Here is a 14,378-nt window from a genome sequence, read left to right as displayed (position 1 = left end):
TGCAAAATACATCATATGATAGTATTATAAATTGTCAATTTGGATAGACATGATCAAATAACACTCAACAAGCATGCCCAGCCTTTTCACCTACGACATCGGCATACATAATGTTGCTTGCACACTGCCAACTGAAGATTGACTGGCTGCCATGCCACTCCCTGCTGATGCCATGTGGAATTTACCTCTCTAGCAGTAGCCACAAGCCAGCAACAACAACAGGTCAGCGGCAAAAATATCTTCAGTTGTGACTCGCGAATCGCGATTAATGGCAGCAACAACAGCAGCTCGGCAGCAACTCAGGCACTCAGCAATAATTAGAGGAGCACGGAAGGCAGCACATGTTAACTAGCACGCAGCCGGAGCGGCAGGCGGCAGCATAAAGTTAACTTGCTTGCTGCCGATGGAGATTCAGAACGGGTGGCGGCGGCGACGGCGGCAGCGACGGCTCCAGGCAGTGGCGGCGGCGATGGACTCCAGGCAGCAGCGACAAAGACTCGAGGCGGCGGTGGCGGCGCGTGCACAGGACCGCGTCGCCGGACTAGATCAAGTCGCTGGTCTTTCGATGGAGGAGATGAGGACCGGTAGGTACCTGTCTAGGGTTAGGAGTGGGCTTCTACTGGGCTCGGGCTGTGCTTCCATCGTCCCCGTATCTCGGGCGTGTCGACGGCGTGCCGCTGGCGTATCGGATTTATTTTCTTTTCTTTTTAAATCAGAAATCACGATACCTCTGAGATACTCGTATCGACGCCGTATCCTGCGTATCGGCGTATCGGCGCCGTCTGGTACGGGGATACACCAGTTTTTGACGTATCGGTGCTTCATAGCCTAGGATTTTTTTAAAAAGACTCTTAAGGAGGTGTTTCTAAGGACTTTTAGTAAAAAGTCTCAAAAAAGTCTCACCCTGTTTGGTTTGCTAGAAACTTTTTCTAATCCCAACACAAAAAAGTCCTTGAAACCAAACATCCCCATAGTTATTTTCGTCGTGTGTTTTGAGGCACCCCATAGCACACCACACTGCTTCAGTGGAAGTTGGATTGCCTAGTCGATTTTGAGTTCGACGTCTAACTTGCATTTGTTTACTTGGACTTCTATTTGAAACTACTCCTCATCCGAGGTGGAATTATTTGGTGTTGTTCAAAGAAATGCTTCAAATTCGTTTGGTTTGGGTTCGACCCCGATCGATAGCCTGAGTTCTGTGCGACGCTTTCCCACGCCGGCCGTGTGTGATTTTTTTTCTCCTTGTGCGATGCAGAAATCTGCACCAGTGTGATAAATGCATGGGCATGGGCACGGGCCTTACTATTAGGAGGTCAAGCATTTCTAGGGCAAATTAGTGCACAAATGCTACACTCTTTGCGTTTGCTTTGCCCCAGCAAGCACACCACATGCACTTGCATGCAGCTCCATGGATGGAATCTCGATTCTCATCACACACCATCATCACACTATAAATACATGGCTCGGCACTTTGCATCCATCGCAAGAAGGAAAAGAAGAGAGCAGACACGCGCGCGTGCTTACACGCTACACATATACACATTGTTTCCTAGCTAGAACCTAGATACATGGCGACAGTGGCGGTTAAGGTGTGGGTGGTGGCAATGATGCTGGTTGTGCACTGCTTCGACGTAGGGCTTGGAGCTGGAGGCGACGGCCTGTGCCTGGGCTCGCCCGACTACGGCGACGCGCTAGCCAAGGCCATCCTCTTCTTCGAGGGGCAGCGGTCGGGGCGGCTGCCGGCTAACCAGAGAGTCAGTTGGCGCGGCAACTCCGCGCTCGCCGACGGCCGACCTGAAAACGTATGGTCTCTTATAGTTAACTTATGATCATGAGCCACTGCTCCCCTCCTACGTTTGAATATGTTTGTTTAATCTAGATATGAGTTTTCTCTTCAGCACATGCAAAACGAAAGCGGACCATGTTTTGGCACACTATATATATGGATCCAGTGTGAAATATATACTTGAGGCAATTAATCAATGGAATCAATGAAATTTGAAATAGTGATATATTGATAGTGGAATGGCGATCACAGGTTAACCTGACGGGTGGGTACTACGACGCCGGCGACAACGTCAAGTTCGGGTTCCCGATGGCCTTCACGGTGACCCTGCTGAGCTGGAGCGCCATCGAGTTCCGTGGCGACGTCGCGGCGGCGGGGCAGCTGGGCAACCTCGGGGCCGCCATCCATTGGGGCGCTGATTTCCTGCTCCGCGCGCACACATCTCCCACCACCCTCTATACCCAGGTCTGGTTGGTTTTTCTACCAATTTAACGTTCAAAGTAAAAGCACATCAATGAAACCATGAGATGGACTAGATTTATCTTTGTTGTTGTTGCCTTAAGGTGGGGGACGGGAACGCCGACCACGGGTGCTGGGAGCGGCCGGAGGACATGGACACGCCGAGGACCCTGTACAAGGTCACCGCGGACTCGCCCGGGTCGGAGGCCGCCGGCGAGGCGGCTGCGGCGCTCGCGGCGGCCTACCTAGTGCTCAAGGAAGACGGCGACAAGGCGTTCGCCTCGCGGCTCCTGGCCGCGTCCAAATCGGTACGCACGAAGCATGCATGTGCTGTTGTTTCTCGTTAGTTAAGTTGATGAAGGAATCACGATAACGGTTTTGGTTTTTTTGGCTTGGTCAGCTCTTTGAGTTGGCCAACAATTACAGGGGATCCTTCCAGTCGTCCTGCCCCTTCTACTGCTCCTACTCCGGCTTTCAGGATGAGCTGCTCTGGGCCTCGGCGTGGCTCTACCGGGCGACCAAGGACGGCAAGTACCTCGACTTCCTGCGCCAGAACCAGGGCTCCAGCAACCCGGTCAACGAGTTCAGCTGGGACAACAAGCAGGTTGGAGCCCAGATGCTCGCAACACAGGTGGGTCGCACTCGCACAACGATTCATGCATGCCTCCATGGATTCACGCAAAGTCCATTACCGATGTACCATCTCGATTGATTTCAGGAGTATTTGAAAGGAAGGAGAGAGCTAGACAGGTACAAGGCCAACCTGGACTCCTTCGTCTGCGCCCTCATGCCTGACAGCGGCAATACGCAGATACGCACAACTCGTGGTACGTTACGTCCCTCCCTGCCTCACTCCGAACTCTGAAGAACATCCCGCCCAAAACCTCTCATCTTCTCCACACGACCGGTGCTTGCCGCAGGAGGGCTCCTCTTCACACGCGATTCAGTGAACATGCAGTACACCACCACGGCGGCCCTCGTGCTCTCCATCTACGCCAAGACGCTCGAGTCCTGGGGCGTCTCCGACGGCGTCCGCTGCAGCGCCGCGAGCTTCTCCCCGGACCAGATCGCCTCGTTCGCCGCGTCGCAGGTCGACTACATCCTGGGGAGCAACCCGATGGGCATGTCGTACATGGCGGGCTTCGGCGGCGCCTTCCCGCGGCGCATCCACCACCGCGCCGCCTCCATCCCCTCCATCAAGGTGCTCACCCGGACGGTCCCCTGCAACGAGGGCTTCTCCTCCTGGCTGCCCACCAGCGACCCCAACCCGAACGTCCATGTAGGCGCCATCGTCGGAGGGCCCGACGAGAACGACCAGTTCGGGGACAACAGGGGGGACTCGGCGCACTCCGAGCCGGCCACCTACATCAACGCCGCCTTCGTGGGGGCCTGTGCTGCTGCCATGGGGCAGAGCCAGAAGCCTGCGTCGCCGACTTTGGCTTCTTACTAGTAGTAGACCACAAAGATATGCGCACTCGATACAACTGGTACTACTATGCTCTGTTGCTAAATTTTCACGTGTGTAATGTACTTGTGACATATGCATTCGCTACCAGTACTCTGTACTTGTTCGTGATCGCCGTACTATATATGTTTGTAATGTAACAAGACATAAAAATACAGTACCAAGTTTATATCAGCGCAGGATTCTTCTCCCCAAGTTTGCAACTCGGTTCCTCTCCCTAACTATAACCAGACTTAGGCCCTCCACTATATACTCCCTTCGGTTCTTTTTACTCTGCATATTAGGTTTGATCGAAGTCAATCTCATCCAACTTTGACCAAGTTTATACAAAAAATTATAAACATTCACATAACAACACCAATATCATTAGATTGATCTTGGAATATATTTTTATATTATATTTATTACATATTATAGATGCTAATAAATTCTAATATAAATTTGGTCAAACTTAGCAAAGCTTGACTTTCGGCAAATCCAATGTGCAGAGTAAAAAGGACCGGAGGGAGTAGACCAAAACCAATGTCAAATTCATTTCTAGTCTTTGGGCACTGATGCCCTACACAACCCAACCGGAGCCAAAAAGAATTTCTGGGCAGCTAGCTCGAAGGGCACTGGCAGCTAGATCAGTAGACTTGTTTGTCAATTCCTTTATACGGAGTGGCTGTGGAGCTGGTGTCATAATTTTTTTCAGGCATCAGTGATGATGTGGCACCTTTTTGACCAGCGAGCACGGCTTGGAGGAGAATCTTCCTCCTCGGAGCCTGCAGACCATCCACCGCCCACCCGCAGCGCCGGCGGAAGCACGTCTTGTCCTGTATTTCATTTTGTGTCATCTATTTGCACATGTCATGAATGTGTTGCATTTGTCCTTGCACAAAGTTTTTTTTTTTGCGAATTCTTGCAGAAAGTCATTGAGAGGTTGAACAAGCAAGGTGTCATTTATAAACCAATGAAGGCAGAAATTTCTGGCATTGATGTTTATGTGGACGAAAGTGCTGAGAGAGACAAGGGTCGTTTTCCAAAAAAAAAAAATCAACCTCGGTAACCTAAGGAAACATTGGAGTTATCTATCAGGTACAGATTAACGGCTTCAACTGTCATGGGCAAGATTCTGTCCCTAGATGCACCAGCTCGTGAGCATCTAGTACATCGAGAAATGATTCTCTGTAATTACAACATTCTGGTGCAGTAAGAACTTAAATTATGGATCTCATTAAGTTCATGAGACAGAACCATTGAACATTTCTTATTAGTGCATTTGATCAACATGAAGATTGACCCTCTCTGGGAGCGTCAGAACAGTACAGTAGTTTGAATCAGCCGAGAGATCAATTTACACAAGAAGCAGTACATTTGTTATTCTATCCCGACTCTGAGAGGGTCCGTGCATATATGGCGAGTGGTTAAATGATCTATAAGATGAAGGTATGATCATTCCCAGCTGAGTATCCTTCAAGCCAGGTCTTGTGGATGTGTGTCAGTTCCAAGCCCTCTGAAGTCTCAGGCTGCGAGTTCAGGCAGTTGGGTAGTTCAGCATAAACTGTGCGCAAAAGATTCTATACAACCGCACGGTGCGCAAGAATTTCAGGGGGGGAACGGGAATTTACCTTTGTATTCAGCAGAAGAGTTGTCCGGCAGCAATATTGCACATCACCTGAGTGTGACAGAAGCATTAACATCGACACACAAATCAATGAGATGACACAAGATGAGTAATTGTGGCGCATCCCAAGATTATGGAAAGGGCTCGTTACAATTGAAAAATGATGTCAATAAGGTTTGAACAAACTGATAACTGATGGCGTGGAATAACTAAAGTATGTGAAGAGTTCTTCGAGTATACCTTCCATTTCCCAGTTGTCAAACCTCACCAACCAGTTACTTGTACCGATCGGCGATGTAAAAAGTCGGTCCACCCATGCTCGGAACTTTTGGCCTTGTTTGTCAGCATAACATGAACTCAGTGCATCAATGGATGCATGAAGTGACCGCTCCATTCCACAAGGATGTATCAGTGTACCATTCTGGAGCTATCCAAAATAGACGATTGATCTAAAGTAAGCTCAAAAAACAACCAAAATTTGGTCCTCGGAAATCATAAATGGGTCCAGATCCCAGTTCAAACATGCAGCATTGGGATCAGTAATGTTAAAAGGAATTGTGTACAAAAGAAATGGCATATTAAAAAAGAAAATGGTATGAACAAACATTAAACGGGTTAATCTAAGAGTTCGACAAGGAAATGTACTTACAGTAATGCTTTTCAAGTATTGTATAACTGATGGAGACTTCTGAACCTCACCCCTCCGCCACTTCTCGTAAAGAACATAGAATTTCACCACCACATCTGCAGGCTTGATGGTGTCTACCTTCGGATATGGGAATTCAAGATCTCTTACAGTAAAACTAGGCCCTAGTTTGAAGTGACCGATAGCTTGCATGATACTGGAAGCGCATCTCTCAGTTGCATGAAGCAACTTAAGGTTATCTTTTCCATTCTCTTCATACCACTGAAGAAGCTCCTCTTGGGCATTGCTAACCTGAATATGGTTCCAAAACTCTGTAATAAGCTTATATAGTAATCATCGTCAACAATGAAATACACTGAAACCAAGCAACTGCTTATACACTGACCATGACACCATAGGCAGATGGAACGCTGAATAAATCTGCATCATTGCCAGAGTCACCACACACAAGAACATTGCTTGGTGGTTTTCCGCTCAAACTGAACTTCTCGAGTAAATATATAAGAGCTTGCCCTTTCCCTGCACCTCGTGGCAATACATCTAGGGCCTCTCCGCTACTATAGATTATCTTCACATCTAGCTGATCACAGAAAGAAAGCAATGAAGTCAATAAAACACCGCTAAGCAATACTTGATCTTAACAAAACCCCGTCAAAAAGAACAGAGAAAGAGAAGGTCACCAAGGCCTGCCTTGTCTTACCCCAAGCTGTTCCAGTTTTTGAGGAAGATAATTAATCACTTCATGAGCACCCTGCTTGTCGACGAAGAAGCTGACCTTATGAGGACCCTGATTCCTCTCTGGCTGCAACGCACAAAGACAAAGTAACATAAATATCTTAGTTCAGCTAGTAGTAAAATTTGAAAAAATCCAGGAAAAACTAGACAGGCAACTCATTGGACATGCCTGTGGCTTTAGATGAGGGAACTTAGCTGTCTCCTGAACAACAATATCCCTATCCCACTTGTTATTCAGAAATTCCTCCCAGCCAACATCAGGAGTCATCTCCTGGCCATATGCTATCACAGTGCCCACAGACATGATGGTGATGTCCGGTGTGAGCAAAGGCTTTCTTTCCCTCAGACCCTTGTAACTGACCGGCGTTCTTCCAGTCGAGAACACCAGCAGAGAATCCTGGGAGTACTCAGACTCCCAGAGCGCCTCGAAACGGAGCAAGGCCGAGTTCTCTGGATCACAGTGATCAACCTGCAAGTGCACAATCCAAAAAGTCAAACATTGTTCAGACACAACAGTCCAGGTTCCTTCTTTCTGGGCAAACCAAAGGATCGAACTGAGATACCCACCATCGTCTGGTCAAGATCCGAAACGATCATAAGGCGGGCAGAGCCATCTAGCCTATCCATTCTTCCTTGCGGCGGAGAAGCTGAAGAAGTCCCTGCAGAGCAATAGTGCTGCAGAGGCTGGTGAGAAGTTTGATGCGTCTGCCTGGACACTTCTCTGAAACAACAAGTATTTCTCCTGCTTTTATACTGTTCCTCGGTCATCTGCTGGTAGGGTCTTTATGTTTTGTAAAAGGAAATAATAGCTCCAGATAAATTTTTAAACTATAGCACACGAGAAGCTGTCAGCAGCAGGTGAGAGCAAGACAGCGAACCAAGACAAGCAGGACAAGTATTTCTCCTGCTTTTTTAAAACTAAATAAACTATTTCATCGGTCATCCGTCGGTAAGGTCTGTTTTATTCATATACACGAGAAAATAATGGCTACAGATTACTTAAAGAACTATGGCAAACAAGAAACGGGCAGCAGCAGCCTAGCAAATGAGAGCAAGACAGGGGACCCAAACATCCACGGTTTATCCACACAAGAAAACAAGCAAGAGCGTGACTTTACTGGTAAGAACAAATTTCCAGGAGAAATCGTTGTGGATAGAGTGTCCAGCCAATCATCTAGCACGGCACGATTGACATCGATCAGATTTGGCGCAGGGAAATGTACAAGTACAACGCACTCGACAGAACCACGCGAGTATGGAATGGTCCGCCGGCCAAACACCTTGAATGCATGATGGTTTCAGGGAGGACCGGAGGGAGAGGAGGAACGCACAAGGTGGCGGATGAGTTGTAGGGCAGGCAGGTACAGTAGCTCCTACCTCGCCTGCGCGGCGTGCGGCCGGCGGCCCGGCTCGTCGTCGTCGGAGGAGCCGAGGAGGATGTGAGGCGGCGGGGTGGGGAGATGCGGATGACGACGACCAAGACCGGGAGCGGGGAGCCGAGTAGTACAAGTGGAGTGCGGAATGTGGGATGTGGAATGCGACGAAGCTTCCGTTTGAGATGACTTTTGCCGCTTTCTTGGTCGATGAAATCCGCGAGGGAACACCCTTTTGACAGAGCACAACAAAGGTGGTCTCAGGACTCTCAACAACAATAGAAAAATGGCCCCATGATATGCCGGGTCAACTTTTTTTGAAGGAAAACGGTAGGAAATCTTCACGCCGCACGTATTTTACTATCAGCCAAAAGTGTGCAGTGGAAAAAACAGAAAAACGACAGGATGTCGCAAGTGGCCACTGGACAATGGCGCGACTTCTCATTTTGGCTCGATGCACGGCCATGCCCAATTTTTCAGCAATCTTTTCTTAATTGGTTCAAACATTGCGGTATATAGGTTGTTAAATTGATTCTACAGCTGATTTATTTGACTTTGAATCGGACTAGGTGATCGGCTGCTCATTAGCTTGTCGTAAAATCACTACGACGGGACCCTTTTGACGTTGCACAAAAGGCATCACTTTGCGTTCAGCTAGCACAAAGGGCATCTCCAATGACACCCTGCAAAAAACCTCCGTCATCTGCCATCCGTCCGGGGTCCGCGGTATTAAAATTATGTGTCCTGCAACTATATTCAATTAACTTGGAATTGTTAAATATTCGGAATACCTCATTATGGAATTATACATGTATTTGTACATGAAATTGTTTTACATGTTTAGCATGGAATTGTTACTTGCTGGAACATACTTAAGTTTTATATATACTTAAGGAAGCTGGTCGATTATCGGTGGAATACAATATACTATTTATATTGGAAAGATTACCCGGGTACACTGATGATTGGAAGGAGCTAGATCGTATAATTAGATTACGGCCCTAATGTTGATCTACATAATTAGAGGAATTTACACTCTATTATGACGTGTTGCTCACAAGCGCGTGCTCCGGGGACAAAACGGGTAGAATCCGTTAAACAGACAAATATGATCGTGGTTGGTAATTTAATCTGGACTCTATCCCGGGAACTAGTGGAAAAGACTGGGAATCTTATATCTGTATAAGAGGTGGACTCTTTGGAACGACAGTATAAGAAGGTCCCTACCCCCTAGCCTCATATATGTGAATTGTGAGCGGCACCACGGATAAGCGCAGAGGAATTAGGGGGTAGACCGAAAACCCTAAATTTCTACCATTGGTATCCTGAGCAAGGTTCGGCCGCCGTCGGTTGAGCTCTAATCCGCTGCGCACTCTCCCGCCGGTCGTCGACACAATCCCGTGCTTACCAGCATGTCGTCGCCTGAAGCGTCAACTCCATCGACTACGTACTGCGATGTGCGCACATGGAGGCTCCAATCTGTGCGTCGATGAGGGGTAAAATCAAGCGGCTGGGACTGCTGGCGCGTGACCGAGAAATAGTTCAGGTAGTCTCCTGCTACTGCTTGTTCGTGGATCAATCACACGCGCGACTTGATTTTTCATGCACATCGGAACATTGCTCAAGGAACTCCAGCTATCTCGCTGGAGGAAAATTGTCGCACATGGAAGGGAGCCACATGCAAAGGAAACTCAGTTTGACACGTATGTGGAATCCAGGATATATACTACGGTTAGGAACTAGTACTTCGGCAGGACAAATTTCTTGGCACGCGGAAGGAGATGGTTGGGTTGAATTTGATGAAGATGCTAAAAAAAAGGATTATGGTCATCCTGCTGCAGAACCGTGCGTCTGTATGTGTGCTCATCTGGACGTAAGGACAAAGTTGTGGCAGGCTATTTCTATTTTATGCATGGATCAAGGAAAGGCCGCCATCACTTCGCTCATATCTGCCTTGATGGTTCGCTGCAATCTTCCGTAGCGGGATCGATCAAGTATCTGCCGATTGCCATGGATGTTTCAGTGGCAGTCAACAGTCAACACCAAATCAATCGCTGGAGGGTTTTACAGGGCTTCACCCAATCTGGAAAAGTGGAAATAGATGAACCAATTGTTATTTGGTGCATGGATCGACAAAGATTAGTACTACTCTCGAGTAGTACTTCACTACAACTTGCTGGCTGTTTTTTTTCACGAATCTGGACGGGCGTGTGATTGACAAGATGGAAGAACCTGGTGCTAGTTTCTACAGGATTTTTTTTTCTGGATACAGGCAAGCTGTTGGTGAGGCGTGTCAACACGCAGGGCCGCGTACACTAGTACTACCTTGGCGGCTGACTACTACCGCTTCCGTTGCTGTTGCTCGATGTCCAAGGCAGTGCATGTGTTGCTGAGCCTTCACTACTGCCGCTTGTACTTCGACTGTTTTTTTGTTGGCTGGTCGGAGGAATCTACATGAACTCCGCGCACCTGTGCACACATGCTGTCAGGGAAGGAATACTCTTGCATCATTTAATTGATTTATTTATTACATCATTATTTAATGTTCTAACTTGTTTGGTTGCTAATACACTACATGTAAGCGACCACGAGGAAAGTACATATCCTTGGAAGACATTTAGGAGGACTCTGAATCATGAATGCGTGGAAGGATTGCACCAAGCAAATGATTTACACACTGAAACTGCTATGGTGGAAATAATGTCCGGAAAATTACACATAACCTAGAAAGGGATTTATTAGAAGAACAAGTATTATTATTGAGCATCACTTGTTTGTGGAGGAAGATGAGAGTCACACCCAGGACAAGGAATTTTTTTTCTTCATTTGTCGGTATGCCTAATGGTAATATTTGCACTACATTTATTTATTTGGGGCTATTTTTTTCAAATATAAATGGATTTTGGCTATGTCTTATTGCTGGAATACAATAGCAATTTTGTTGGCATGCTAACAATTCCAAAGGAAATATATATGTTTGTGTGCTTAGTCATTGCTGCTAAATCTTATAGACTTTGGGATTGGAAACCATGTCATTAAACTCCCTTGTGGAGGAACACCAATACTATTATAGGACACTTGTTCAACTTCAGTGAGAAGGTATTTGATTTATTGTTCTATCTTGGAATCTATTGACTATGTCATACTGTTTGGAAAAGGAAGAGTGGAAAATATTGCTCAATGGTAAAATTAATGCATTACGGGTTTTCACACAATGGTCTATCTTTCTTGATATCCGTTGGAAGTTGGCAAACAAAATTGTTTATATTTGGCAAAGATAACTCCATATGGAGGAATACCGACAATGGGAACACATGCTTGAAATCGTATTATCTACATCATCAATGACTTGGTCACATATCTTGGAACTAAATGAATTGGCTTATTGATTATGGAATTCTAGACTTTAGTGGGAGGACTATGGTATCTTGTGAAGCATATATGATGGTATTTTCGGTTTATATACACCTTTTCTGAAGGTGGGAAAAGAAAAGGCTTCATATCATTATTTACTTTGGTAACCTTATGGTATCTTTCTTTGCTCCCACTAGAGGTCAGGTTATTTATTTTTATCTCATCATTGATTATTGCACTTGATATGGTTATGTTTATACTATTTCAAAATACAAGTTGGAATGTCTTTATTGTGCTTGACACATGTTATACTGAAGTGGAAAATCAGTTGATTAAATAATATCATAGTTTTAACAACTGATTGGTGGGGGAATTACACTTCACGAATATATCATTTGTATGTAAAGAGCATGGAACTATTCACCATTGTAATATACCGTACACTCCACAAATGAATGGAGGAATTGACTGTCTTGTATACTCCCTTGTTCCTTTGGAAATAAGCATTGCATACTATCATTTATTGATATCATTCTCCATCTAGTACAGTCACTTGACTGGAAGGAAATCTTCTATTTTTGACATGAAATTCTCAGTTATTACAAAGCGCACACCTGGAAATTTTTATGGTTATTCTAGTGGATCAAAGGATGTTTCCTTAGTTATCTGGAAAAAGAATACTGGTGGAAAATAGGAACACAATCATTTTTATGATCTGGGTGGAATTATTGATAGTCATACTTGAATATAATCTTGATCCCATGGAAACTACAAGTGACACTCCCAACATGACATGCTTAGGATAAGTGGGAGGAATAAGCTTGGAATATCATGTCTGGATAATTGTTATGTGTTGTTGGCGGATGTCACTCTAAAATTTTAGAGGAATCACTACATTCTCTTAAAGTTTTTTTTAATCAATATCAACTATGGGTGGAAGAATTGCGGGAAGGAATAAACTCAAATGAGGAAGAGCATAGTTTGGGAACTTAATATCATACCAAATAACCGCAAATATTTTTTTGTAAGGTAATTGGCTCAGTGGAATATTATAATACTGCTCTTGTTATTCAATTATTCACACAGAGGGAAATATACTTTGTGGAAACTCTCTCTCCTGGAATTTTTGGAAAGAGGAACTAAAGACAGGTTTGCTAATTGAGTATATTAATGTATGGTCTTATAACAAGCTTCACATCAATGGAATAGAACGTCATATGGTTTTCTAAATGAATCACATTGATGGAAGTGAGAGCTTGGTCATTTTTTAACTTTCATATGAAAGGAACATTTGAAGCATCCTATGTTTTACGAGTGGAGATACATAGAAAATATTTTGAAGTGTTTCTCTATGGAAAATTGCAAATCTATTAAAATACCTTGGTAAAGGGAATCACACTCAGTGAGGAATTATATTTAAACTCCTAAGGGAAAATGGAATAATAAATGGTACATGAATTGATATGTATCTTCATTATATTATGGCGATACCTTAGCTATCGGAATTTATCCTGCATTCAAGCAGTGGAAGGAAAGACGAGCAGCTAAGGGAATCTCACACATCATATAAGATTGTGGAAAGTGCATCACAACCTGTCACTTGTTCTGAAATTTATATTGAAGGTAAACACATTGAGGAAACTATTACTCTATCTACAGGATGAGAAATAAGTCCAGGTACGCATATTCAATTTTTTTGTAGTACTAATATGATGCAGGTTCACGGACCAAAGTCAGGAATTTCTTTCAACACATGGTTAATTATGGAACTTCATTTACTAATTGGATTTGATATTTATGTGGTTTGAAAATTTATTCAACATAGTTATCTTATACTTGACTCGATGTGGAATTAATCATATTATTATATATGTGGTGGAAAATAATTGATGCGGAATTTCAGTTGAGGAAACAAAATACTCAAGGTGCCTATAAAGGTGGAATTACACTCGAGGAAATAATACTCGAGGCGCCGAGGACAGCTATGCTGGAATAATTAGGCGGAAACTAAAGGTCTCTAGTGATCTTAAGTGTCACAGCAAGGAAACATATTGAAGGGAAGTATCACCATATATATATTTGTGGGTTTTCAACGTAGAGTTAATATGATTGTTGATCCCTTGACTAAGCCTCTTAGTCAGGAGGTATTTGGCAAGCATGTTAAGGCTATGGGTTTACGAATATTTGAATGATCGTTTTGGACAAGTGGGAGATGTTAGAATTATGTGTCCTGCAACTATATTCAATTAACTTGGAATTGTTAAATATTCGGAATACCTCATTATGGAATTATACATGTATTTGTACATGGAATTGTTTTACATGTTTAGCATGGAATTGTTACTTGCTGGAACATACTTAAGTTTTATATATACTTAAGGAAGCTGGTCGATTATCGGTGGAATACAATATACTATTTATATTGGAAAGATTACCCGGGTACACTGATGATTGGAAGGAGCTAGATCGTATAATTAGATTACGGCCCTAATGTTGATCTACATAATTAGAGGAATTTACACTCTATTATGACGCGTTGCTCACAAGCGCGTGCTCCGGGGACAAAACGGGTAGAATCCGTTAAACAGACAAATATGATCGTGGTTGGTAATTTAATCTGGACTCTATCCCGGGAACTAGTGGAAAAGACTGGGAATCTTATATCTGTATAAGAGGTGGACTGTTTGGAACGACAGTATAAGAAGGTCCCTACCCCCTAGCCTCATATATGCGAATTGTGAGCTGCATCATGGATAAACGCAGAGGAATTAGGGGGTAGACCGAAAACCCTAAATTTCTAACACGCGGGAACGAGGCAGTCTGCGGACACGGATGCGGGAGGCAACCATCCAACGTTAGCCGTATACATTTTCACAACAACTTAAACCGGACAAAATTTGTTCAAACAAGTCCGGAATTCATATAAACACGGTCGGATTTCATATAAATATAAT

At 44.6% G+C, this 14,378-nt stretch overlaps 2 protein-coding genes across 3 annotated transcripts; one reads left to right on the top strand and one right to left on the bottom strand.

Moving 5' to 3' along the window:
• LOC125510414 (endoglucanase 20-like) lies at positions 1-3,895 on the top strand. Its single transcript, XM_048675615.1, has 7 exons — positions 1-294; positions 1,676-1,802; positions 2,039-2,251; positions 2,350-2,553; positions 2,646-2,876; positions 2,964-3,072; positions 3,166-3,895. Exons 1-7 carry the CDS (start codon positions 269-271, stop codon positions 3,693-3,695), a joined length of 1,440 nt encoding a protein of 479 aa, XP_048531572.1. The 5' UTR covers positions 1-268; the 3' UTR covers positions 3,696-3,895.
• Positions 3,896-4,904: 1,009 nt separating this feature from the next.
• On the bottom strand, positions 4,905-7,465 carry LOC125549218 (probable sucrose-phosphatase 3). Of its 2 annotated transcripts, none has more exons than XM_048712685.1 (8): positions 7,265-7,465; positions 6,867-7,166; positions 6,663-6,764; positions 6,348-6,542; positions 5,966-6,253; positions 5,557-5,743; positions 5,321-5,367; positions 4,905-5,218 (listed from the first exon to the last, which is right to left on the bottom strand). In XM_048712685.1, the coding sequence occupies exons 1-8, from the start codon at positions 7,463-7,465 to the stop codon at positions 5,126-5,128; spliced, it is 1,413 nt and encodes a 470-aa protein (XP_048568642.1). In that variant the 3' UTR covers positions 4,905-5,125. The 2 variants fall into 2 exon arrangements, with proteins under 2 accessions (XP_048568642.1, XP_048568648.1); XM_048712691.1 differs by having other exon boundaries at positions 5,557-5,737.
• Between the last annotated feature and the right edge of the window lie 6,913 nt (positions 7,466-14,378).

Source organism: Triticum urartu, chromosome 1, assembly GCF_003073215.2.
Source record: "Triticum urartu cultivar G1812 chromosome 1, Tu2.1, whole genome shotgun sequence".
In the NCBI taxonomy this organism is placed as follows: domain Eukaryota; kingdom Viridiplantae; phylum Streptophyta; class Magnoliopsida; order Poales; family Poaceae; genus Triticum; species Triticum urartu.
This window is presented reverse-complemented; position numbering and strand designations above follow the sequence as displayed.